At 39.0% G+C, this 27993-nt stretch overlaps 1 protein-coding gene across 4 annotated transcripts in view; it reads left to right on the top strand.

Annotated features, from left to right (window-relative positions):
• The window catches only part of MCTP2 (multiple C2 and transmembrane domain containing 2), a 264931-nt gene extending 244792 nt beyond the window's left edge, over window positions 1–20139 (top strand). For all 4 annotated transcript variants that reach the window (XM_054257201.2, XM_017973284.4, XM_002749091.6 and 1 more), the window contains 3 exons: window positions 10008–10117; window positions 16493–16590; window positions 18725–20139. In XM_054257201.2, the coding sequence (XP_054113176.1) occupies window positions 10008–10117; window positions 16493–16590; window positions 18725–18793 (277 nt within the window). In that variant the 3' untranslated portion in view covers window positions 18794–20139. The remainder of the gene's footprint in view (window positions 1–10007; window positions 10118–16492; window positions 16591–18724) is intronic.
• Window positions 20140–27993: the final 7854 nt, after the last annotated feature.

The following is a 27993-nucleotide window of genomic DNA, read 5'->3' as shown; positions in this document are numbered from 1 at the left end:
ATGATTCTTTATGCATTTCCTCACTCACCTGTCAGTTAATGAGTTTCAGATACTGACTTGGTCTAAATATCAGAAATACATCCCTAATTACAATAATGATAGCAAACCCAATTGTTACCCCATGCCAGCCAGGCACTCTTCTGAGCCTTTTATACACACTGGCTCCTTTGAGGAGCTACTGAAAGGAGTAGAATTAGATCATTTCAACAACCCCATAAAGTAAAGATGGTTAATATCCTCATTTTACAGATGAGGAAACTGAATCACAGAGCGATTAAATTTGAAGTCCAGGATCACACAACTAGTAGCCACGTAGCTTGGATTGGAACCTGACCTCCTCATTACTATACTAAAATATCAGTATCCTCGAGGAATCTGTATTTCAATGAGGGAGAAACACAGTGATAGCTGATTAGAATTCGGTAGCACTAGTGTTAGGGAGAGGTCTGATCAGCCTAGGATGTAGGAGAAGGACAGACATTGTCAATTCTGAAGCATCCGAAACTTATCAGCATCTCTGAGAATAGGAAGAGGTAGATGGGCAAAGAACTGATGAATGAGGGCTTCAGTCGTAGACAACCCTTGTGCAAAAGCACAAAGGCCAAGACTATGTGGGAGATACAGGGAGATGTACGGGATCTAGCGCATCCGTGCCATGGAGATGCAGTTGGCAGTGCCTAGAGATGAGGCATGTCATGCAGTGGCTTGAGGAGATGGAAAAAGTCAATGGAAGAGAGTTCAGTGAGGGAACTGTTGGCAGTCAGGAGGATAAAAGGACAGAGTGGGGTCAACACCCGGGAAGGAAGATCATGTTGTTTGGTAAAACTGCCTCCATTCTTGAACATCTCTAAAAGACAAATGTGGCTGTTGTGCAGTTGAAGATGTAAAAGGAAATGTGTCTGAAGAGAGGCGAGGGCAGAGTGATTAAACAGGGTCCCAACTCTCCAGTGCTTTTGCAGGGCAGCTGTGCCCAGCACAGCTGTGGTGGTCATGTCTGAGATGTGTCTTCAGCCCATGAACCAGAGTACTGTTCTGCCCAGCTGCAACACAGGAAGGCTCGATTCCTATTAATTCTTGGCCATTCATTATTGCAGTGACCTTAAAGTCCCTGCTGGGCATTCAAGTGGGATGTCATGTGTAACTCAGTTGGAATTCCATTGTAACTCAGTGCTTAAGAACCAGGACAACTTTTATTCAACTTTTGGCAACTGGCAAAAAAAAAAAAAAAAAAAAGAAAAAGAAAGAAAACTCTCAAAGCAAGGCTTCTCTGACACTGATGGGGGTGGGAGCAATAGTGTTCCATTTCTGTGGAATGAACTGTATTCCATTTTTCCTACTCTTCTCTACCTTCTCTAATATTACACAAATTTTAAATATATGTATATATGAAGCCAAAACATTTCACTCAACATGTAGCATTTGGCCAGGTGTGGTGGCTCACACCTGTAATTCCAGCACTTTGGGAGGCCAAAGCGGGCAGATCACCTAAGGTCAGGAGTTCGAGACCAGCCAGGCCAACATGGTGAAACCCCATCTCTACTAAAAAATGCAAAAATTTGTAATTTTTTAGGGCATAGTGGCATGTGCCTGTAATGCCAACTACTCAGGAGGCTGAGGCAGGAGAATTGCTTGAACCCAGGAGGTGGAGGTGGCAGTGAGCCGAGATGGCACCACCACACTACAGCCTGTGTGACAGAGCGAGACTCTGTCTCAAAAAAACAACTAAGAAACATGCAGCATTTATGCTATACAGCAGACAGAGTGATGCAGGAGAGGGAAGCATCTCATACGTTCTGTCATTATGTAGTGAGGGCTCTAACCCTTGTGCCCTTGAGTGGCTAGGGAAATCTCCACAGAAGAGATGCTGAGATTAAGATAAACCTAGACTAGGCAAGTTATGCCTACAAATGTTTCAGGGTAAAGCTTAGAAGCCACCTTTATAAGAAGTAGAATTGCCCTGGCTAGGAAGTGATGTGAAAAATACTAAGCAATGAAGATGGGCAAGCAGATTAAGTGAGGCTGGAATCCTTTGGGGAATGAGAGATGGATGTATTTTGTATTTAATTCAAGAGTGACATATTAAAGGAACAAAGGGTGAAGACAGAAAGATCAAGGCAGGGGGCAGGTGTAAGGAAAGCAATAATAGGCTAGTGTAGAACCATGCATTGTGAAGGAAAGCCTTTTGTAGAAGACAGGACAAAATAAGAACCTACAACAGTATATGACCAGTAGTTTTCATTTCCCTGGGAAGAAGAGTCAGAGTACCTCATATGCCTAAGGCTTGGAAACAAGGAAATAATCCCACACACACAAGGTTAAATGCAGTGGGGCAGCCAGTTGGGGGAGGACCCGGAAAATATACCTGCACCCACCTTCTGGGATGTGGTCACAATCATTTTTGTTAAGTGGGTTGAAATTTAGAAGACAATGTTCTTCCATATTACTGAGCCCACGTGGTTGGATGAAGAAGATTCCTTGAGTTTTTTCAGAAATTGAAAAATTAAGGTAATTTCTATTATAAATGCCTGAGTCAGGGATTACTTTCTGAGGATTTAGGGAGCTCCCAAGTTCAGGAAAACTGGAGAAATCTATGAAAATGTTGCTCTACAGTGTCTGATTTTGAGATGGGAAAGCTTTGATTTACCAAGCTTCTTCAATTTTGGATTTTCTATGGAAGATGTTTTATGATAAATGGGGAAAGAGTCTAGTACGGTTTCAAGTGTTAGGGATATTGCTACTTAGTGTCTTTATAATGCTGAGGATTTAATTCAAACAGGAATATTCAGCTGGATTACATGAGTCACATGTGCTTATTTGCATTTTTTAAAGTGCCTACTACAGAAGCAGTGAAGATGGGATCGTAGGCCAATGTTCTGAGTTCAAAGTTTTGTCATGGAGTTTTAGAACTGGGAGTGAATGATGCCAACTTATTTAACTTTTAGGACTCAGAATCCTCATCTGTAGGATGGGAATAACAATAATAATTTCTGCTTCATAACATTTAAATGAATTAGTCCATATGAAGAGTTTAGACCAGTGGATGGCAGGTAGTAATCACCTAAAAATATTAGCTATTATTAGTATTATTCTTTGGCTATTGACTTTCTTCCTCTGTGTCTTAAACAGACCCAGTGAATGTCCCCTGCCCTCCTTCTAAACCATTTTAACACTAAAATTGTGGGTTGCTGAGGGAAAAAGGCATTAGTCAACTTCCCTGGCTCTTAGAAGGCAAATCTGACAGGCTATGTGGGAGAGTAAGTGTGTCACCCAACTCCCTTTCTAGAAAGCACAACACACCACACACTTGTGCATGCACAACTGCTGGGATCTTTATTAGGATTACAGTAATTGGGAAAGAATTGATACCCAGATACATGTTTAAGTTTTCTAATATATGAGCTTGTTATATTCCAGTGTAATATCTCTTTAGATTTTCTTTAATCTATCTCATCATTGTTTTAGAGGTTTTTTTGTGGAAGTCTGACATTTTTTTGTGAGATATATTCCTCAGGACTTGGTGTTAATCTAAATGGCATATTTTTTCAGATTTCATTTTCTAGCTGTTACTCACATATAGACATGAAATTAATTGTTCCGCTTTGATTTGTATCTAATAACCATGGTAAACTTAGTTATCTTTATATGAAGATTATTGTTCTGGATTTTTTTCCTTAGATAGATGTATCATGTAAGAATAATTTTATATTCATCTTTCCAGCTCTTATCCAGTTCATTTTCTTGACTTGCTGTATTGGCTATTAGCTCTCATACAAAGTGGATTAGAATTGGTATTTTGAGGCATTCTTTTCTCATGGAATCTCAGAGAGAAAGCTTTCAACATTTCACCCTTAAGAATGATGTTTGCTGTAGGTTTTTGTCAATATGCTTTATCAGATAAAGGAAGTTTCTTTTATTCCTAGTGTGCTAAGACGTTTTATTTTGAATGCAAGGTGAGCTTTCCCTAATATTTTCGCCTACATTCATTGAAATCATGTTATTTTTCTGCTTTATTTTGGTTTATGTGAATTACTTTGATTGGTTTTCAAATGGTAAACCACTCTTACATTCTTGGAATAAACTCAACATTGCTGTTCTGTAGTCCCTGTATATCTGCTTGGATCTTTTCTTCTTGCTTAGGATTTTTGCAGTTATGATCATTGGTGAGATTGACTTATTTTCTATTCTTGAAATTTTCTTGTAGATAGAAGGTTATTCTAAACTCGTAATACAAGGTCAGGTTGGTTCTGTATGTCTTTTTTTCTGGAAGAGTTTTCGTGAGCCTGATGTGATTACTTCCTCTAAGATTTATACAATTAGCTGGTGAACCATCCAGACCTGAAGTTTTCCTTTGGAGATGAGTTTGGATTAAACATTCTGTTTATGTAATATATATATAATAGAATGTTATAAAATATATTATAAAATAGGCAGTCAACCTATTTCTCATCTCTGTTTCTGTAAATTTTAATTTTCAAAGAGGTTATTCCTCTCAGGTAAATTTTCTGCTTGTTGACTTTATTTATAACATCTTCTTATTTAATAGTAAGATCTGTTGCACTGTCTACTTTTAATGTAAGATCTGTTGCTTGGTATTGTTTTTTACCTTTTTTCTTCTTGACAGGATTTTTCAATGACATCAGTCTTTAGAAATAACCACCATTTGCTTTCACCTATCTTCAATATTTCCTGCTTGTTTTTTCATTAATTACTACTCATATCTTTTTCTCATTATGATGGAAAATTAGATCACTTATTTTCAATCTTTCTTCTTATTTAACATAAACATTTAAGGTTCTACAATTTCCTGTAATCACAACTCAAGCTCTGTGCCAAACATTTTGGCATGTAGTCTTCTCATTATCATTCAAATTTAGTTAAAGCTATTTTCTGTTTTCTATTTTGATTTCTTCCTTGGCTAAGATACGTATTGCTTAATTTCCAAGTATATTGGGATTTTCTAGTTATCGTTTCATTTCTGATTTCTAGATTAATTGCTTTATGGTTAGAAAATATTGATACAGCAATGGACTACTTTCCATGTGAGCTTGAAAAGTAGAACATTGAATGCATGGTTCTCTCTATATATTCATGATTAAATTTGCTCATTATATTCAAGCCTTTTACATTTGTACTGATTTTTGTTTGGTTTGTTCTATCAACTGTTTAGATGTTAAAACTTTTCTCACTATGGTTGTGAATTTGTCTAGTCCTCCCTTTAATTTTGTCAGCTTTTGCTTTCTATATTTTGAAGCTATGTTATTTGGTTTGTAGATGTTAAAAGTATCGTATTTTCTTTAATATGAAGCAACATAGTTTTTGCTGATTTTTTTCTGCAAATCTTGTTGACCAATACGGGTATGGCTGTACAGTAGTCCCCTATTATCCATAGGGGATATGTTCTCAGACCCCCAGTGGATGTCTGAAACCATGGGTAGTACGGATCTCTGTATATACTGTGTTTTTTCCTATACATGCATGACCTATGGTAAAGTGTATTTTATAAATTAGGCACAGTAACAGATTAACCATAAGTAATAATGAAATAGAACAGTCATGGTAAAATAATAGTTACATGATGGTGTTTCTCTCTCTCTCTCTTTTAAGATATCTTATTGCATGTAACATTTTGGAACTCTGACTACCTGAAATCACAAAGCCATACTGCAGAGCAGGGGTGACTACTGTCTCACCCTTCTTTTCTTCACTTTTCCTTCAACCTGTCTTGTCATTGTAGCATGTAATCCCTGCAAATTAAAGGAGTTTACAATTGCACTTAGATTTAAATCTGTAATTTATTAATAGTGGTGTTTGCTTGCTTGTTTTTGAGTTGTCATCTTAGAGTTAACAGCTTTATTTGCCACCGTCTAATATTTTCGCTTTTAATGTCATCCCAGTCAGTGCAGGAACCTTCTTAATCTATATTCCATCTCTCTTAACCTCTCTTTAGTATCTTTCATTTTTTTGCGATGCATTCTAAATACTTTCTTTGGATAATCTTGGACTACATTAGTTCTCTGCAGCTTTTAACTTCAATTATTGCAGTTTTCACTTTTCAAAGTTCTACTTGCTTTTGTATCAGTTTTTCTTGTTTTTGATCATATCTTCAAGCCTCTCTTACATGATTTTTAATATACTAAATGTTATAACAGATTAGATCTCAATATTTGAAGTCTTTTGTTTCAGATTTTGCTGTTATTTCTGCTGACTCTTACTCATGGTGTCATGCACACTTCTATTTCCATGTGGCGAGTACTCAGACATCAGAGTTGATGATGCATTTCTTTGGAGAGGATTACTGTTTAAGTCACCTTGGGATACTACCAATCTAGATCCTTTTTTTAAATTAAATTTTGTTGCTTGAGCCTTTTCAAGCAATACTGGTAGCATAAACTCAGATGATAAATCTCTCTACTTGGCACCAAGGTCATGATTTATGTCCACTCACGTATGGTATAATGTGTCCCTCCTTCCTTATTCTTAGCCTGAATATGTAAGCTCTAATATGATGGTGTCATTTTAAAATCGCTCCATGGGGAGGTCCTAGGCTTCGTTTTCTGCCCCCAGCCTCCCATAGTACCTTGCAGACAACAGAAAGCAGCTCAAAATCTCACTATTTAGCAGAAAATATTAGAGTGAAAATTAACTTTGGAGCTTAGTTATGTTTAAGAGTTCTTGCAATTTATTTTATTTTTATACTTGAATATATTTTAATTTTCATGTCAGCCTAGTAATGGCTTTTTTCTGCTGATCTAGTTTACTTTCTCTTGAAAGTTGAATGGCATTGCTAGGAAAGGAATGATAAAGTATATTCCTTTTATTATTTTCAAAATTATACCTGATAGCAATAACTTTCTTTCCATATTGGTGTCAGTTTTGTACAATAACAATGAGAAAAATAAGGGTAGCTAACATTTGCTAAATAATGACTATGTGCCATATAGTTTTATAAATGCTTTGTATTAACTATCGAATCCCCTCACCAACTCTATAACGTAGATGCTGTTGTCGTTCCCATTTTACAGATGGGAAAACGAAAGCACAGAGAGGTGAAGTAAATTACGTAAGGCCACACAGCTAACAAAAGTTGCACAGGAATTATTTTTACATTATAGGGTACAGAGTTAATAAGTAATTTTCCAGGGTGAAGCAGAGTGGGTTTTGTTGCTACCTAGGTATGGATTTATGTCCAAGGGCTGACATCCACTGTGTTTCCACCTTAAAAAATTTAGAAGGGGACAAATTTGTTTTTCCTTATTTATTTGGTACACCTGATATAGTTGCTGCTTACTTTAATTAAGTGCAATACATATTTATTATAATCAACTATAACCAATGGAATAAAAAGTATCTCCTTATATTATGTATGTATATTACTTCTGCAGTTTAGTTTTTTACTGTATGTAGCTTTGAGTCTGTGGGGTAGGGTTTAAGTGAGCATTCTTAGTGTATTCTCATCTTTTTCATTAAGCTGCAGAGTATAAATCTAATTAACTTTTTCTTTATTTAGAGATTTTTTTCTATTTATTTTACTGAGTTTATTTAAATATTACCAACCAGTCTGAAGAAGACATAAGTACTGCCCCTGTGCCCTTGGGCGAGGAAAGCTGCAAGTTAAATTTCTTGCCATGCTGAACTGGATCCTTTGTGGTGTTTAGCTAACATTTCAACACATATCGTAAAATCGCCTTCCAGAAAGTACTGTCACAAGTTCTACTGTGGAATGGACCCATACACATGTAGAAATTCAGAATAACAAAGATGTCATGGTAAAGAAGGGAGGAAAATAGTGATTAATCGGAAAAACTGATAAATTTAGTCTTGTGAAAATTTATAATTTTTATGTTAATTATAAACAAAGTCAAGAAAGCAACAAACTAGAAAAATGTTATATGTAACAAACATGAGAAACATCTGAGTTTTTTGCTATCCAAACTGATATTAGACACCACTGAGGAAAAAGTTGAGCAAAACCACTCAGGAGAAAACTGGCAAATAGTAACTTTTTTTTTTTAAGTTTTTACAATGTGCCACTGAGCTACCTATTTTGCAAGTTCTTTTTAATTCTAGCCGAATCTGTGATATAGGTGTTGTTATTATTCCAGTTTTACAGACTAGAAATTATGGTTGAGATTGATTGAATCAATTTCTGGGAATTTCTTAACTTGAAGATATAAAGCTTGAACCTGAACCCAAGTCAATTCGCTTATAAATTATTTTTCTTAAGCACTTTCCTAAATAATAGTCCCAGCCCGAGAAACAAATTAAAAGGACCAACAGGCATATTAAAAAGTATTCAAATTTGCTTACGATTATACAATATTATACCTCATAATATGCAAAGATTAAAAACAATAACACTCTGTTCTTTTGTTTTTGACAGGGAGTATTGCTCTCAAAACATTGCCCAGGCTGGAGTGCAGTGATGCAATCTCAGCTCCCTGCATCCTCTACTTCCCCAGTTCAAGTGATTCTCCTCCCTCAGCCTACCAAGTAGCTGAGATTACAGGCACCCACCACCATGCCTGGCTAATTTCTGTATTTTAGTAGAGGTGAGATTTCACCACGTTGACCCAAAGTACTGGGATTACAGAGGTGAGCCACCATGCCCAGCCTCAATCTTAACCAGAGTATGAGGTTACTATAGTTCTCCTGTACTGTTGATGGAACAGTGATTATTTATACAAGCTAGACAATCTCTCTCAGCCTTAATTTGCTCATCTATAAAATGGGGCACAATTATTGAGAACATTACATTCTAAATATGTGAAAAATGTTAACCACAATGTGCCTGGCCCATATAAAGTGCTTAATAACTTACATGCTATTCCCTCTAAAATCTACCTGCATCTCACCTGCCTCCCATAAAAAACATCTTGCTTTTCTGTATTCCTAGCACAAGGCAATGAGGCTCTATGGTTGATTCTGTGAAGATGAAGACCATTAAAAAGAAATAGTCCAGGCACCTCAGTAGGGAATTCAATCTCTAGGACTGCACATCAGTTTCTACAATACATCCAAGTCCACATGTCATCTTCTAGATCTCCATTTCCATGCCAGTCAAAGCAGGCAACAGATACAAGAGCTCTGTAAAATACATAGTATAATCACCCACATTATCTATTAATGATGGCGTGATAATTTATAGTCAAATGCTTCCCCGTTTATTTCAAGGCACTGTTAGATTTATGCTGTAAACAAGTCTGGAATTCTAAATCGAAGTTGTTAGTAAACACAGAAGCACCACTGCCCTGTAATAATATCCTCCTCATGGGGCACCGTGGCTAACACCTGTAATCCCAGCACTTTGGGAGGTCAGGTCAGGATTGTTTGAGCCCAGGGGTTGGAGACTAGCCTAGGGTGACATAGGGAGGCCCCAAATCCACAAAAAAATTTCAAAATTAAAATTAGCTGGCTGTAGTGTCTGTTGCCTGTAGTCCTAGCTACTAGGGAGGCTAAAGCAGGAGGATCCTCTGAGCCTGGAAGTCGATGCTGCAGTGAGCTATGACTACATCACTGTGCCACAGCCTGGGTAACAGAGCAAGACCCTGTCTCAGAAAAGACAAAGAAAAATTTCCTCCCTTTTCCGGTAAAGAAATAGTTACCGTATTTACGAGTAACCATGTGTTCATTGAGAGACAATTGTTGACTTAGAAGTGACCTAACCCTTAGTTTTGAAGATCTCTAGGTAGAGCCATCGTGGCAACATTGCAGTTTTTAGTCATGTTTGAGAGCCGAAAGTCTTCTCAGGAACTGTGGGCTCCAGAGAGGTGAAGTCAGCAATATTCTGACAAATCGAATGGCAATTGGTTTGTGACTGTGTCTTTAAGAATGTTTTTCCAGTACCCAATCATTTTGGCAGACTCTCATCTCAAGGTTTGTAAAGAAATTTTTCCAATAGACTTTTAAAAAAATTTCTCTAACTATGAACGTGAAATAAACATGACAAGATGACTGTGTGGCAGTTGCTGAACATCAGAGGAAATTATATTTATGTGGTTTGTCTACAGCACATTTAACTGGACAGTCCCCTTCCTTTCATCTCTGGCCTGTTTGATCCTGGCAGCAGCTACCATCATTTTGTATTTCATTCCACTGCGGTATATCGTTTTAATCTGGGGTAAGTTTGGCATGGTCCTTTTACTAGCAATCAATTCCAGGTAAGAACCAATTGCTCATTTTTAAAGTGCGACTATTAACTTTAAATGTGCTCTTGTTGGCAATTAAACATGAGATTAAGGAAAGCATTTGGGGAACCAAAACTTCCAGGACCTCCCTAAAAAGGCCAGTTGCATGAACGATCAGCATAGATATTTATAGGCTTCTTGCATAATTGCAATCAAATAAAAATGTGATTGTACATGCCATTTCCCTTTGGGCTTTCCCAGTCATAAATCCTCTTGAATTCTTGAATAATGTATTGCTGTGGCCGAGTAACTTTATGGAAACACTGTTCAAACAGTGAGCAAACACCTGCATCATGCCCTTGATGTTATATATAAAAGCGGATCTGGCCACCACCAGGTTGCTTCAGACATTTCATCTCTCTTGAAGGAAAAAATGAACCTAACCCCATTCTTAAATCCAGAAGCAGTGAGAGGGAGGAGATGGGGCATTCTGTGACTACCCAACAAGGGCCTGAGTGGAGAGGAAGTTATTATTTACCAGGGGAAATGGTGTGCCTGTAAAACGTTTAGCTGCTTGGTTTTTTGTTTGAGTAGAAACCAAAGTGGCAAACTGGAAATAAATTTCATGACTTAATACTCAAAATAGAGGTTGTACAAAATGCAAGCAGGTTTGTGAATATTTGTGTCTGTTGCTGGGTGGGCTCTGAGTTGACATAAGGAGAAAAAATTGCACTAACTTAAATGTTGGAGAAGCAATTAGCCCTTCTCCATAAAGAGTCTGTCAGCCCTGGTTTTCCTTGACTTAGCTGTGACTGCCACTGAGTTCTCAGTGATCATCACTTACAGGGATCCTCAGATGTTAAGACGTTTGGCGAAATCACAAAGAACAGAGACTGTGTTGAGATGCATTCATCCTTAAGCAAAAGCTGAGAGCATGCAAATGCTGGATGAAAGTTACAACCTTTCTAAGAACCATTAAATACAGACTTTTTCAAAGAGCACCCACAAAGGTAGAATCCTGCTGTCAAGCATTCGGCAATAGGAAAAGTCACGGGAAAAATAGAAGTTACAGAAGTAGAATGATTTTGGGGTTTTGAGAGAGTATAATTCAATTCTCCTTAAACTAGTCTGGGGTCTGTTTAAATACTTGATGAATCCTGATTCTCGGAGGAAAGTCTAATCTGTACTTAGTTCCTGTTGGTAATTTTTGTTTACTTGGCAACAATAATTGATCCTTAAGAACATAAAGAGTTCTTTAGGGCCACTAATTAAGAAGCTATATTTTGCAAAAAAAAAAAAAAAATTCCCGGAATACTTTATGTACTAAATGTTATTTGCATGAACCAAATATCTTATTTTTTAATTATTTTTTTCATGACTACTACTATCTTAATGTATTTACTGATAACCTTCAGGACAGAGATCTTGTTTTCTGACCCTAACAAGAATACGGTTAAACATTGCAATCATTTGGCTAGTGGTTTGTTCACTTTTTGTTTGTTTGTTTGTGTTTTTTCAAGACTGAGTTTCGCTCTTGTTACCCAGGCTGGAGTGCAATGGTGCGATCTCAGCTCGCTGCAATCTCTGCCTCCTGGGTTCAGGCAATTCTCCTGCCTCAGCCTCCTGAGTAGCTGGGACTACAGGCATGCGCCACTGTGCCCAGCTAATTTTTTGTATTTTTAGTAGAGACAGGGTTTCACCATGTTGACCAGGATGGTCTCGATGTCTTGACCTCGTGATCCACCCACCTCGGCCTCCGAAGGTGCTGGGATTACAGGTGTGAGCCACTGTGCCCGGCCCGTTTGTTCACTTTTACGTTCATGTACGTTGAGTGCCATGGCCCTCTGTTAAACACTGCTGCTTCTTGATTTCTTCTTTTTCCTGGTGTTTGCTTGATCTGTCCCTATGCATCTTTCCCTCCACAAAGAAGACTAATACTGGCCAGGTACAAAGGCTTCATGCCTATAATCCCAGCAATTTGGAAGACCAAAGCAGGTGGATCACCTGAGGTCAGGAGTTTTAGACCAGCCTGGCCAATATGGCAAAACGCTGTTTCTACTAAAAATACAAAAATAAGCCAGGGTGGTGGCTGGAGCCTGTAATCGCAGCTACTCCGGAGGCTGAGGCATGAGAACTGCTTGACCCTGGGAGGCAAAGGTTGCAGTGAGCCAAGCTTGAGCCACTGCACCACTCAAGCCCAGGCAACAGAACAAGACTGTGTCTCAAAAAACGACAATGACTAATACCATATTTTCTCCTTTGATTAGTAATTTTAGGATTCCAACCCCTCTTTCTCTATACCCACATCACTTTGACTTCTGATCTTACTCTGCAGGATCTCGGCAGCTTTCCAACAACTTTTTGCATCTGCTTAATGAAATATTGCTCTATGTATTATTCACTTTATGGATAAAATTATTAAAGGGTATGGAGTTGATGATGCTCCCTTGGGCTGATAGTAACCGTTGGAGCTTTGTACCCTATGTCTCGTTCTTTGGTTTTACATTTTAAACAGGAGCTATAGTTTACCATAAGCAATATAGTCAAAAGCCTTGGCAATCACCACATGATCTATTGTCCCTTCTCATGTAATAACTACCATGCCATCCTAGAGTATATTCTGCAATTCTGTTAGGACTTATCCTAAGACAAATTAGTTATTAGCTAGCATGGGCCAGGACTTATTTTGCAGATTACTTATATGATTGTATCCCTTGCGGCAACTTTTTTCTCACAAAGGAGATACAATTACATGTCTTAAAGTTTTAGTGGTTTTTCTAACTTTAAGGATCAGAAAACTATTGTAAGTTGCTTATTCATGTTCGAGTGGTAACAATGGTGAATAATATTCTAAAATGTTTTGTTCTGTTTTTAATTTTTCTGAAAAACTGTATATGCTAGATTTCCATATTCTATATCAAGTCATATTTTTGTGTAAGTGTGTATCAGAATCATTTCACGTAAGTACATAAAAACAGCCTAATAATTCCTAGTGCAGCCACATTTATGTAATAGATCTTTAATAAGTATTTAATATTTTTATGAATGAATAAGCCTGCAAGCTTAATACCTGTGCTCCATATAAATGACCTTGTTATTAGGCCCATGACCTCTCTTGTGTAGGAGTGTGATTTTTGAAAGTTAAGTGAAAGTAGACTTTAACGATATCTAAGTTTTCTTTAGGAAACATTACCTGCTGAATTTTAGTCACTTCTATGAAGTATGTCTTTCCAGAAGGCAGAGCATTTCTTAAGATTAGATCCTGAGAGATTTTCCCATATTCCTTCTATTTGTAGAGGTTTTAATTATACTTTTCAGTTCTACTTGCAACCACTTCTGTTTTTTCAAGGTAGATACTAATTCTCCAAGCTAAATTTTTAGCTTTCTACAAGAAGGAACTATGCCTCGTTTAAGTTTGTATCTTCATTTGACAGTACAATATCTCTTACATGGAAGACACTCAGAATTTGATAAATGAACAGGCAAAGGCCCCCTGCCCCACCCTGACCAATGTATTAGAGTTGGAGTTACCTGCCAGTCACTCATATAAATATCTGAAAAATGGTGTTAAAATTGTGTTTCAAGTGGTTATTCTCAAGTGGTCAAATGTGCAAAGCAGCCATGCAATTTTTTATTTCTTCTCTCTCCAAGTGATTTTTTTTAACTGTAGGGCTCATTCAACATTCCACCCCACTGATCAATTCAATCTATGATCTGGGACCAAAACATGATAGCATCTTTCCCAACAAATGTTATTCTTCAGTATTTAGATCCCATTTGCTTTTTTTTCTCCCCTCCCTGCTTTTTTTTTTTTTTTTTTTTTGCTAAAAATAACTTTACAAGGAATATACCCTCTATCTGTATTATTTAGGTTAAAAAAACTAAGGTATGTTTAGCATGGTAATAGATACAGCCACAATTTCCAAATTTGTCTGCTTGATCATAGGTGTCTTTAATAGAAGGACTCTTTTCCATACTCACTTCCTTTGTCTTCTTAGCTTGTGTTGTCTCCTTGGCATCTACAGTAAAGATAGCAGCCCTCTGCATTGTTGCAGAATTTCTGATTACAGTATCATTTTGCCTACCCTGCCCAAAGTGATTCTCCCGTCTACCCAAGAAACTCTATAAGGCAGGTCTTCCTTATTCAAATATTAATGTAAGAAATGTGAGGTACAGGAAGGTTAAGCGATTTTTCTAAAATCACATAGCTAATACGTGATGGAGCCAGAACTGGGGGCCCAGGTATTCCCACACCATAGCCTTTGTTTTCTTGTGCCTTAAAGGATGACCAAGGTGGCTGTGTGTGGTGGCTCATGCCTGTAATCCCAGCACTTTGAGACGCTAAGATGGGTGGATCACCCGAGGTCGGGAGTTTGAGACCAGCCAAACACAGTGAAACCCCGTCTTTAAAAAAAAAAAAAAAAGGCCGAGGAGTCTATGATTTCCTGTTGACAATCAGTCTTACACATTTATTAATAGGGCAGAATTATTGAAACATTTGAGCCTGGACACCTTCATAAACAAGGTGTGCATTTGAAACATGCAATCTAAGTGCCCTATCATTTTTATTCTAAGTTTTTTTTTTTTCAAACATAGTCTCAGTGCATTGTGGAATACTTTTGCCCTTATTGGTGCATTTGAGCTACTGTGCAGGTTTATAATCTTCTCAGTGACTAAGAATGCAGTGTTTTGATCGGCTGTGATATTATCCCTGCCTTGCTGTTCATTGTAAAGACTCCAGATGCGCACACCATATATAATTAACAATAGAAGATGTATCTGTTCTCAATACGTCTTTGTCTCCCTTCATCATTTTGCCTTGTCTATTTTCTTTTGCCAAAAAAGCCCATGCTACAATTAAATGTCTTTAGAATAACACAGTGAGGGTATTTTAGTGTAAAGGCACACTGGGGGAAATTTTAGCTGGAAACATGAAGCTTGCTGTGGGGGTAGAGGGAAGAAAGGCAGAGTGCAGCTTTGACTGGAGGGAAAGGGGATCATTTGCTAGGAACCTTCACCAGCCCAACCGCCAAGCCACCATTTACTCGGGCACAATGGCCGGCTCCCATTTGCAAAGCAGATGTAAATCTGACCCTCCAGAGAAATGACTGGAGGTTGGCATTGTGTCAGGTATAATGCCATGCAGGAAGCCTAGTCCTCAGATGAAAGCAAAATAATATTTAATGAACAACAACAAAAAAAACCAGACCCTTTGTGTGTTGGGGACTACTGAACAGTTAAATGTTACCTTGACTTCTGAGTAGGAGCCATTCAGAGTACAACGAAGCTAAGAATTCATTCAGCGTCATTGGGACTGACAGCCCTTCAGATATGATCCTTGTTAAACAAGCACCCTGTGGCAAAACTTCAGAAGGCCACCTAGTCTTTCTGCTTCTAAAACTCAACATGAAAAACGGGTTGACATTTGGCGAAAAGACTATAGCTTATGAGCTCCGGATATAGTCAAAGCAGCTCCAAAGAGCAGAGTAGAAGACAAAGAGTGGTTGAGAGGAACTCCCCTCTAAAGAGGAAACCAGGCATGTCCTGGATATGCTCAGGAGCCCAAGGGGCAGACACCAAAGAGGGACGGTCTATAGGATGTTGACATCTTAAACATTGAGCCCGTTTCTAATTATCATTGTCCTTGTCCTAAATTAGCATGTTCTCCATTGCCCAGACGGACCCACGCACCAGTGCTGTGATCCATAAATTAAGTTAGCAACCATAGTAAGATAATTTTCCAATAATAACTTTTCACAGTTTCCTGTGGCATCAAAGTACAATCAACATGTCAGGTTCTGTTCTGCTGTGAGAGGAGGGAAACCTGTGAAAATGAGTTGGAGGTGGGGAAAGACGAATGGCTGCAGTTTTCTTTGTAACAACAAAAAAACAACTCCCGCCCTCTACCTCCCACTGCTATGTTTGGTCCAGAGCCTCCAAGCTGGGACTTGTTTGGGCTAATGAAGGCCTTTTCCCATCTGGGACATTTGTTTTCATAGCAGAGGAGGCTGTTAATCAGTGTATTCCAAAAAAGCCAATGTGCTCCCCAGTTTGAGCGTGTGTTTCTGTCGCCCTGCTGCTGGGATTGTAATGGGATTTTCACAGCTGAAGAAGGCAGAGCCCCTCTTCCACAGCCCCCGCTTCCTGCCTTCAGGAAAAGGCATTTGTGAATGATTCCACATGACAGCAACATGTGCATGACTTGAGGTCTGGTAATTGTTTTCACACTAATTTTTACTTGTGAATATCCCCCTCTCCCCCCAGTCAGGCAAGTTTTTGAAGATGGATGCTAGATAGATAGATGACTGATTGATTGACGGATGGATGGATAGATAGATAAAAAGATCTCCTGTGTTTCTATTTTTCAGGCATAAATAAATTTACTAAGAAGCTTCGAAATCCGTATTCCATCGACAATAATGAGCTGCTAGACTTCCTCTCTAGGGTACCGTCTGATGTTCAAAAGGTATGTAATGAATGGTCACCACCAACAGGGGCCCCAGCCTGAAATCTGGCCAGCTCAGGAGCCAGAGGAGCACACTGCTTTGCTTGTGTGAGTAATTGAGATAAGGAACCAGAAAATCCTTAAAGAGGCCTGGCTTGCAGGGAAGTGGCAGAAAAATCTTTGTCCAAAGCATGAGGTGATTGGAAGAAATTGTTTTGAAAAAGAGCTACTTAAGAATGATCTGGAACTCACACTGAGTGGCTACTGTGCACCAATGCTTCTCCCCTTTCGATTGCTTGCCTCCCTGAAGAGGATAAGATGGGCCCAGGGAGAATTGCATGAGATCCAAAGCCGGCAAGTGTTGCTTATTTTCTTCTTCCGGGTGGCAAGCATTTTAGGGGAAGTAGGGGACAAGAGGATTAGTCTTTTTATTCTCATTTGCTCCAATTTATCTCCTAGGCCTCCTTCCCTCTGAGGACTTAGGGATGCTGAGGGTGCAGCCCCTGCTTACCTAATACACATAGAGGCAGAGGCAGTGTGAAATAATGTGAGATCAATCAGAAGTATTATTCACAGATAATGGTCACTTAGTCCAGAAAGCGTCCTGTTTCTGTGGATACACAGAGATTAACAAAGGCAACAATACTAGAAACTCGTGTAGAGTAGCTCGATCCTGGCCCCTGTGGATCAGCCTGCTCTAAGTCCAGAGGAAGGAGGGCAGGTGGCAGTTTCTCAAATGGAGAATAGAGATCACTGAATAGGTGGATAGGGAGACCATGGCGAGAAATACCACCAAGATGATCAAAGACACTATCCTTTAATATCCTAGAGAATCCCAAATCAAATATCGATTTTCATATTTGAACCACTGCAGCAATAATTGGTTCCCTGGCAGCTCAGGGAGGATTTCAAAGATCTGGGGCGGAAAGGCCTTAGAGTTTTTTCCCCTTCATTCCAAGTTCTAGAAATTAAAATGTACTGTGATGTTGTCTTTCTTTAAACTTCACTGTATAGTTAGCTGTGAATATACAGTCTATAAAGATGAATTTACTCTCTAACATTTGGATTTCTTAATTTGAAAATAATAACCTGGTGCCTATTTGTTTTGCATTGAAGATGGACAGGTATGTCATCCTCTGCTCCCTGAGGGCACCTTGGCAAAACACCATAAGGAATGGGGTGCTTTCTTCGTTTATCTGCCTTTGACAAAGTGTAGAGCCTGACTTCTGGGATCAGGCATAATGTCCTTGGGGAACTGGGCACAAATGCTAAAAATAGGGAGCACATGTGTTTCCTATTTTAAATAGAGCCATTCCACCAGCAGCCTATCAAAGCCCACACACCAAAGCAATACGTTTGCAACATCCCATCACTTGGGTAACAGTGTGAGTTCACGCTGTATCCTTGAAGAATAGAAATTTCCATCAAGCCCCCAAGGATTCTCTGTGCACAGTCCAGGCACTAGCCCTTGTCGGAGTTGGCATGAACGCAGAGATTCAACAAAAGAGCATTCCAGGAAGATGTACAGTATACTAGTAAGATCCTCCGTGTATCACCAAGGGCGCTTTCTAATAACACAATGACAGTTTGCCACTGGGGAATCCTGAGTACTTGTATCTATCACAGATGTTTTAGCCATTACATTGCAAATGAAATTAATTTCTAAGAGAAATCTGTATAAAAGTCTGGGGCCCAGTATCCATTTCAGTGTTTTCCCCTCTCAGGCAAAGTAAATGTATATAATTTTCTGAGATGTTTTCCCCAAGATTTTAGATATTTTTAAATGAATAATTCTCAGTAAGTTACTGTATCATATACTAAGATAAACATTCCCAAGAGGCAGTTCTTAAGCTGACTTACAGTTGAAAACTGGCTCACACAAAACGAACATCCTCCAGCAGTGCCCAGAGCAGGTAGAAACCCATGCATCTCATTAGAAAAAATCTGCTTTTAATATTTTGGTTTCAAGAAATGATGCATGACTTCTCAAATCCTTCCTGCAATTAATCCCTCCATGTTCCTGTGTTTAGAAAATGATTCATTACCTTTGAACCTTCCTTCCTTTGCCTTGGGTTGTCCTTGGGGAGCCATTAGCACACACTGTGGCGAGCTAGGGTTACCTAACCGCTAGCATCATGGCTGTTTGTTTTCACAGGTGCAGTACACGGAATTGAAACTCTGCAGCAGCCACAGCCCCCTGCGGAAGAAGCGCAGCGCTCTCTAGGGCACACACCAACTTTGGAGACCAGCACCCAATATTGTGGTTGGTTGATTAGACCAATATCACGGCTGTTTCAGTGGTACCCAAGGTGTCCTTCTGAAATGCATCCCTGTGGCACCCTCTGTATTCTTCCTCCTCCACGTGCACAGACATACACACATGTGCACACACCCCCACCTATGGGTGTCCTAGTTTCATAGAGTGGTCAGCCCAGCAAAAAGAAATCCTGAGACTGTGAAAGACCAACCTCCATTCTGAAATAGGAAATAAAGTCAGGCTGCCATGGATCTGAACACTACCTTCCTTGAGAACAGCCAGGAGCCCACTTGGATTCAAGAGTGACTTTGAACTTGTTTTCACACCTCCAACAGAGTCTCATTAAGATTTCCACTCTCCATCCCCACACTCCTTTCAGATGATTGTTCATGGGCATAAGTCTTTTCTCCAAGTTAACAAGTCTTTGATAGCCATCATCTATCCGAATACTGTATATTACTAAAAGGCATTTTAAATAATTACCAGAATTAGCTCAAACCTTTAGGGATCTTTCCACCATGATTATTAAGGATATGTATGTGAATTTTTGAGAAACCTCTCGGTGCTGGATGCCAGCCTGCAGCATGGTCCATTGCTGGCAATGGATGCCCCAGGAAGACCCCGAGAGATCACTCACTTGAGAAATGATGGGTTCCTGAAAGTATTTGGTTGCCTTACAGTGTCTCTTCTTCTGACTTGACTTTTTGCCTATCTACAAAACATTATAAAATGTCAATGTGTAATTTCAGAAAGGCAGGTGGGGGGAGGGGAGAAATGAATGAATGAATTCTCCAGATATTTAGAAAGGTAAGGCACAGAGGGACTCATAAATAAGACTGCTTACTTATAATCATTTCATTTGCTTGAATGTTCTAAGCAGAAAGTAGAAACACTTTGGCTACCCAAATGTATCTTTTGTTCCTCTAAGAAGCAAAATAAGCTACATACAATAAAAATTGGTTTCAGAACCCCATTTCTAGAAAATACCACCCTGTAGTCCTCCTGTGATAGCATCTGTCTTCTGCAGACCCTTTCATTCCACAGTATTCTCCTGCCATGTAAAAATCCTGACTTTGTGCATATATAAAATATATGCAATTAACTGTTTAAATGATATTTAAGTTTTAAAGACTATTTTGTTGACACATACTTTGTGCAGTTTTTATATATGTATGTATTATAAACAAAAGTTAAGGTAAAATATCTCATTTAATAGTGAGTTTACTATACATATATATTTTTTGTCTCTGGGTTGTAATTTAATAATCTTCAAACAAAATGTTTATGAAAAATGCCAAAGATTCTAAATCTTATCATCCTGTGTCTGTTTTTCTTCATCTTGTATCTCACTGGGTTGCTTTCTGGCTGAGCCAGATTTCTGCATGATGTGATTTACTTCAAGTTAATGAAGCTGGCTGGAAAAGAGCCTTGCAGAAATTATCAGAGCTCCAGTAAATCTCATAGTTGTACATACAATAGATATCCAAGAACCTCTTTTGTTAAACCAGTTACTCAATCTTCTGTGTAAACAATGCCTCATTGTCTTGCTTCTAACTATCATCTAGTTTATCATAGTCTGTCATTTTGTAATGACCTAAGTCAGACATTTTTAAACAGACATGTGAGATCTGATCAGTCATTTGAATGAAAACTTTCAGCAGCAAAACAACCCCTTATTTATTTAAAAGTGGAACCAATGCTTTATTGTTGTGCTTTTGCTATAGAATTTCAAAAGGAAATTATTTGCCCGACAAGAAGGCATCGTTAGACTTATTTCCTCTGTAGCCCAACTGAAATTCTCAGAGTTAAGTTTAGGACCCAACACCAGCTGGGATGTAAGAGCAGGATGGAATCAACCTTGAGTAAACTGTACACAGAAAACAATTCTTAGTTGATTAAGTAGACATTGGATGTTAAAAAGGAATGTTATTTGCAAGTGACATGTTAAGATTTATACAAATAATCAAAAACTTTTAGGAAAGATTCCAAAATGCTTTACATAAAATTTATGGATTATGGATTCACAGTATGATAATTAAGAAGGGAGGCTGAAGTCTTGCCAAGTTTTCCTGGTTCTTTTATCAAACTTCATCCTCCCATTCCTAGCCTTGTCTCTCTGTATTACAAGCATCTACACCTCAGCAGGTCAGAAACTAAACATCATCTGTCTCTCCCTGTCTTCGGAACTCCAACCCTTATCTCCTTTCAGCTTCCTTATTTCCCTTACTGGCCCTGGTATTTTCTGGGCTCAGATTTTCTCAGTCATCCTCTTTTTTGTTCATCTCCCACCCCATAAAGCCTGCTAGGTCCAGCGTGTGTTAACCATTTCTGTGCTGATTGCCACCACCCAAGTGGAGGCCTTCATAACCTCTCAGATGTCATGGCCATGATGCCAGTTACATTATGCCAAGTTAATCTTCATTCAGACTGGAAGGACCTCCCTGCAATTTCTTTCTGAATAGATTCTACTCTCCTTCAAAACTTGCAAGTCTCCTGCTCCAAAGAGGCTTAGTCCTGTGACTAATGTGACTCCAACTTCCTTTTTTGTGCCCTCACATCTTTCATATCTTTCCAGTGTCTGCCATATTCTGGCATACATCATAAGAGGGTTTGACCACTGTCCTTCACTCAGTAGCCCATTACAGCTGGCACCTAATCATTACTCAGGAAATAAATACATGTTTAACGGGCCAGGTCATAGAGATTATTTTTCTTTCTCTGCATTTTCATGTGTTGCTTCCAGAACAGAGGGCTGGACTGGACAAATCAGTATGGTCTATCCTGGAGAATAATTTCTTACATTAAAAACATATTTTGTGTGATATTATTTCTAATCCCTGGCTATGTCAATTATAAACTTTTAAATGATGTCTTATATTCGAAGTTCTTACATATCAGAAGAAAATATAATTTTTTTCTAGGTGATAAAACAATTTTTTTGGTTTTTTCTTTACTTGTAACTTATAATTAACAAGTCTATATTGAATGCTGATAATTTTCTGGAACAAAACAGACTGCATTCCCTTGGTAGAGCAGACATTAAACAGATACTTTCAAGCAATGGCATGCATGCTCAGATTTAAGTTTGAAAACAATTCTGACTGCAATGGATAGCCTAGCAATTTTCAAAGTTTAGGGAAGAGTTCTTAATATTAGCTTTTTGTTGTACTCCTGATAAATGAATTATACCCTGGACTTTCAAATAATGGCACTGGGGGAAAAAAATAAGTGGAATTGAGAGATGGTGAAGAGATAAAGTGAGCAGGACTTAACCATTGCTGGACTTTGGGATGAGGGAGAGTAGAGTCAAGGGTGGCTCTTCGTCATCCTGGTCTAGGTGTCTCTAGGTCAGGGATGATGATGCTACCTTTTGCTGAGGGAGAGAACTGTAAAAGCAGCTGTGAGAGGACCACAGGAGCCCACTTTTAGACAACGCAAAATCTCACGTACCTAAAAAGCCTCCAAATTTGAATGTCAGCAAGATCATGGAATATATGGATATGGTTTCTAGGCAAGTAACACACTATACTTGAGATATGCACATTTAAGGGCAAACACTGCATATCAAAGTGATGGAAATAAAAAGCTTCAAGAAATCGAAACTTGACGAACTCAACAGTCAGTGTCACGCATATATAAAGGCAAGTCACTTAAGAGGGTAAACAGAAATGGGTAAATACAGAGGAGAAAAACGGTAAGCATAGACTGTGATAGAATTCAATGGCAGAGCATGCTTCAAGAAAGCTGATGCGGTCAATAACATTGAGTGCCACTGAGATCACATAAGCAGAGCTCAGAATCATGACCTTACTTAATGTTGTGACAGTTCGGAGCCATCCTGGTAACAAGCCATTTCAGTGGAATGGTAGAAATGGAAACCGTGTTATATGGGGCCTCTGAATGGTGGTGACCCTTGAAAAGTTCCACTGTGGAGAAAAAGGAGAGAGAGGGCTGGAATTTGGAATAAAAGAAGATATTTGTGATGATTTTAGTAAGAAAACAAATTAGATGTGTCGCAATCTCAATGTACCCCTATTAGCTGCAAAGAATTCTTCACGGGCACAGGATGGAGTTAGCCATACTCCTTATTTGAAACTATGTTCTGCACTTAAACATTGTTGGTCAGAGTGTAAATTAGTTCAACCACTGTGGAAGACAGGATGCTGTTTCCTCAAAAACCTAAAGACAAATATCATTTGCCCAGCAATCCCATTACTGGGTACACACCCAAAGGAATATAAATTATTCTCCTATAAAGACACATGCACACACATGTTCAATGCAACACAGTTTACAATCACTAAGACACAGGATCAATCTAAATGCTCATCGTTGATAGAATGGATAAAGAAAATGTGGTATACACCATGGAATACTATGCAGCCATAAAATGAATGAGATCATGTTATGTCATTTGTCAGAACATGGATAGAGCTGGAGGCCATTATCATTAGCAAACTAATGCAGCATCAGAAAACCAAATACCGCATGTTCTCACTTATAAGTAGGAGCTAAATGATAAGAACACATGGAAACAGAGGGGAACAAAACACTGGGGCCTATTGGAGAGTGAAGGGTGAGAGGAGGAAGAGGAACAGAAAAAATAAGTACGAGGTTTCATACATGGGTGATGAAAAATTCTGTACAACAAATCCCTATGACACAGTTTGCTGATGTAACCAACCTGCACACATACCCATGAACTTTAAAAAAGCTATGTTCTATCAAAACCTGCCTCTCATTTATGTATCGGGAATCTTACGGCAACAGAACAGTTGAAAAATTAAAATAAAAATCTTCTGAAAATACATTGTGTAGTAACTGATAATTGAATAAATGCTGAAATCCTGAAAGGTGACTGCTAAAGGAATGGCTTCAAGCACGTGGCCGCTGTGTAAAGCCCACAGCTGTTCTCTCCTGGCATTTTAATGTAATGATTTACACAGGAAAATGGATATTCAAAGCACACAAGAATACTAATACTTTATAGCCATTATCAAATGCTAGTTACTTTCAAAGTGTTTTAGATATAATTGCTCATTCGAAATAATTCTAAACACTGAAATTTCTCCAAATACAGGGGAAAAAAAAACCAACCCTGCCACTCTTTTTTTTTTTTTTTTTTTTGAGACAGAGTTTCGCTCTTGTTACCCAGGCTGGAGTGCAATGGCGCGATCTCGGCTCACCGCAACTCCGCCTCCTGGGTTCAGGCAATTCTCCTGCCTCAGCCTCCTGAGTAGCTGGGATTACAGGCACGCACCACCATACCCAGCTAATTTTTTGTATTTTTAGTAGAGATGGGGTTTCACCATGTTGACCGGGATGGTCTCGATCTCTTGACCTCGTGATCCACCTGCCTCGGCCTCCCAAAGTGCTGGGATTACAGGCTTGAGCCACCGCGTCCGGCCAACCCTGCCACTCTTATACAAACTCTTCTAGACAATAACAAAAGAAAAAAAACACGTTCTTATGCATTTTATGAGGTCAACATAACTCTCCTTCAAAACTAAGTCCTACAAGAATGGAAAACTACTTAATAAAATCCCTTATGAAGATGGATACAAAACTGTGAAACACAAAAGGCTTTACATGAAAAAATCAGTGAGGCTTCCAGATGCCTGACCAGAGACATCTTGTATTCTCTTCCATGAAGGAGAACCAAAATAATGAGTAGATAATTCCAGTTCAAATATATCATGTAAGAGATAATATCTGAAATTCTACAGAGAAGTACAGAATTAAGAAACCCTAAAGCAAGGAAGGGGAAGGAAGAAAGCAACACAGTCTGTTCAGATGGGATAGGCTAGGAGACAGGAAAGTCTCCCCAGTATAAGGAAACAGTATGTGGGTGACTCCTAGTGATCAACATTCCCAGTAGACTCCCTCCAGTCATAGGAAAGCCCCTAGACTCTTTTGAGACAGACCAACACAGGCAGCTACCTGATGACCGTGCGATGATATTGCCCCAGAGAGGGAGCACACATAATCCCACACAACCCCCAAGTCCTAAGCAGCTCAGCAAATTGTCACTTTGATATCTCAGCCCTCATCAGACTGCATTCTTCCCTGGGCCCAACGGCCCCTGCATCTTCATATCCCTGGAGCCCCAGTGACATGCCCCACCTGCAGTCAGGACTGCAGCTGCCTGCTACCTTTCGGACTGAAGTGTTAGCCATTGGCAGCTACCACATTGCTCCCAACAGTGAAGCTACTGTGCATTTTTAATCTCCCCTAGGACAACAAAACTGCCAGGTGATAGCCATAGCAGTGGGATGCCTCAACTGGGGCCAAAGGGAGAGTGAAATGTACACTTGCCAGCCATTTGCCGACAACTGCTGCCATTGAAAGTGACTCTCTCCTCCCCTGTAGCACGGATACAGTACAGCTGCTGTCACCCCAACGTGAACATTCTGCTCTGGGCTTGGGGCCACACCACCCCTGCCTTCCACAGCCAGTGTCAGCAAGCACTACTAAAGGATGTGAGGATGAGTCCACTGGGACTGGCTCTGACCCCCAACCCCCTAGCACCCAATCACGGCATCTGAAGCCCTGGAGTATACCCAACCCAGTCCACCAATATTGTTACCGAGCACTCCAACAAGGGGTCTGAAGTTGGAGCCACCAAACTTGCCACTATCATCACAGTGGGCACCAACATACACACATGTCACCTGTGAGCCTGTGGACTAGCCTGCCCAGCCTGTTGCAATCACTTCCAACACCACCGTGGAGCTCTTGGGACTCAGAGGTTGGTCCCACCACTATTACTACTATCACCCATCCCATGCCAACTGTCCAAGTGCCCGAGGACACACTCACCACCAGCCCACAACTGCCACTACTATCACCCAAACAGCCTAGAGGCCCAAGAATTGGCTTGCTTGGGTCTGCTAACACCAGTGCCAGCATACACGTCCTAGAGCCCAAGGACACGTATGCTTAGCATGCTGCTGCCACCACTGAGGCCCACAGACAGGCCCATCTGATGTCCCTGTCACAAGCAAAAGTTTACCACAGTCTTCCCTAATAACCCCAACCTAGACCACTAAGGAAAATTACAGACACCAATGAAGCTATTTAGCGGCAAAGAAATCTTGAGAGCTACACTACTGCATTCACCCAGAATCAAAGCCAAAGTACCATACCCAACAAACACCACAGACACATCTTCAAGAAAAAGTCCTCCCCTGGCCAAAGTGCGGTGGCTCACGCCTGTAATCCCAGCACCTTGGGAGGCTGAGGTGGGTGGATCACAAGGTCAAGAGATGGAGACCATCCTGGTCAACATGGTGAAACCCCGTCTCTACTAAAAATACAAAAATTGGCTGGGCATGGTGGCGCGTGCCTGTAATCCCAGCTACCTCAGGAGGCTGAGGCAGGAGAATTGCCTGAACCCAGGAGGTAGAGGTTGCCATGAGCCAATATCACGCCATTGCACTCCAGTCTGGGTAACAACAGCAAAACTCCATCTCAAAAAAATAAAAAATAAATAAATAAATAAAAAGAAAAAGTCCTCCCCTATGAAAACAAATTAAAAAATGGAAAGAAGTGATTGTCATGACAGATGTGCAGACATCAATGTAAGGACACAAGAAACATGAAAAAAAAAATCCACATAGATACTATTTGCAAAGGAACATAATTATCTAGCAACTAAAAAAAAGAAATCTATTAAACCCTGGATAAAGAATTCAAGATACCAGTATTAAAGAAGCTCAATAAAAGACAAGAGAATACATAAAAACAATACAAATAAATCAGAAAAACAAGTTGGTATATGAATGAGAAATTTTCTAGAGATAGATGTCATAAAGAACAAAACAGAAATTCTAGAACTGAATAATTTAAACTAAAATACAAAATACTTTGAATAGCTCAACAAGAGACTAAATCAAACTGAAGAAAGAATTTTAAAACTTGAACACAAGTTTTTTGAAATAACCCAGGCAGACAAAATAAAAATTGAGAAACCTATGTGACATATGAGATACCTTATAGTGATCAATTTCTCTGGTGTTCTACAAGAGAAAAGGAAAAATAAAAGAGTTAGAAAACCTATTTAATAAAATAATAGTTGCAAACATCCTAAGTCTAGGAAGAAATTTAGATATCCACATACAGAATGCTTAGAGATTCATAAACACAATGCACAAAGATCTTCTCCTCAGCACATTATAATCAAATTGTAATAAGTCAAAGATTAAGAGTACTCAACAACAGCAAGAGAAAACCACCAAGTCACTCATCAGGGAACCCTCATCAGACTAACAGTGAATTTCTCCTCAGAAATTTAACAGTCCAGGAGAGAATGAGATGATAAATTCAAAGTACTGAAAGAAAGAAAATAAATCAAGCCAAAGTTACTATACCCAGCAAAGTTACCCTTCAGAAATGAAGTTTTAATAATCCTTCCAAGACAAGCAAAAGCAGACAGAAATTATCACCCTAGATTGGCCTGGCCAGAAATGCTTAAGGGAGTCCTACCTGGGAGGAAAGAGATGCCATCTCCAGTCATGAAAGTACAGACCAAGTGATAACACAAACACAAAAACAAAGAAGAGAAAGGACACCTTTTACTCCTACAGACAACTATCAAGCCACCATAATAAACATTAAGGGAGAAAGAAAGGAGCAAACTATACACTGAACAACGATTAATCAATTAATATTTGACAGGAATAACCCCTCACATATCAGTAATATCTTTGAATCTAAAGACATTAAATTTTACACTTAAGTGATATAGACTGGCAGAATGTATTTTTAAAAAGACCAATTACATGCTGCCTATAAGAAATCTATCTCAACTGTAAATACACATGTAGAATGAAAGTAAAGGGATATAGAAAAAGACATTTCATGCAAAGAGAAACTAGAACCAAAAGGAGTGCCTATACTTACATTAGATAAAACAGACTTTAAATCCAAATTTATTACAGGAAACAAAGTCATTATATAATGATCAAATATTCAATTCATCAAAAGGAAATAACAATTCAAAATAATTACATGTTCTCAACATCAGAGCACTCGGACATATAAAACAAATATTATTAGATCTAAAGGGAGAGATATGTTCCAATACAAAAATAGTTTAGGATTTTAACACCCCGTTTACAGAACTAGATAAATCATCTAGACAGAAAACTAACAAACAATGAATTTAA

This window comes from Callithrix jacchus, chromosome 6 (assembly GCF_049354715.1).
Source record: "Callithrix jacchus isolate 240 chromosome 6, calJac240_pri, whole genome shotgun sequence".
NCBI classification, from domain to species: Eukaryota; Metazoa; Chordata; class Mammalia; order Primates; family Cebidae; genus Callithrix; species Callithrix jacchus.
The sequence above is the reverse complement of the archived record's forward strand: the minus strand, read 5'-3'. Positions and strand labels throughout refer to the sequence as shown.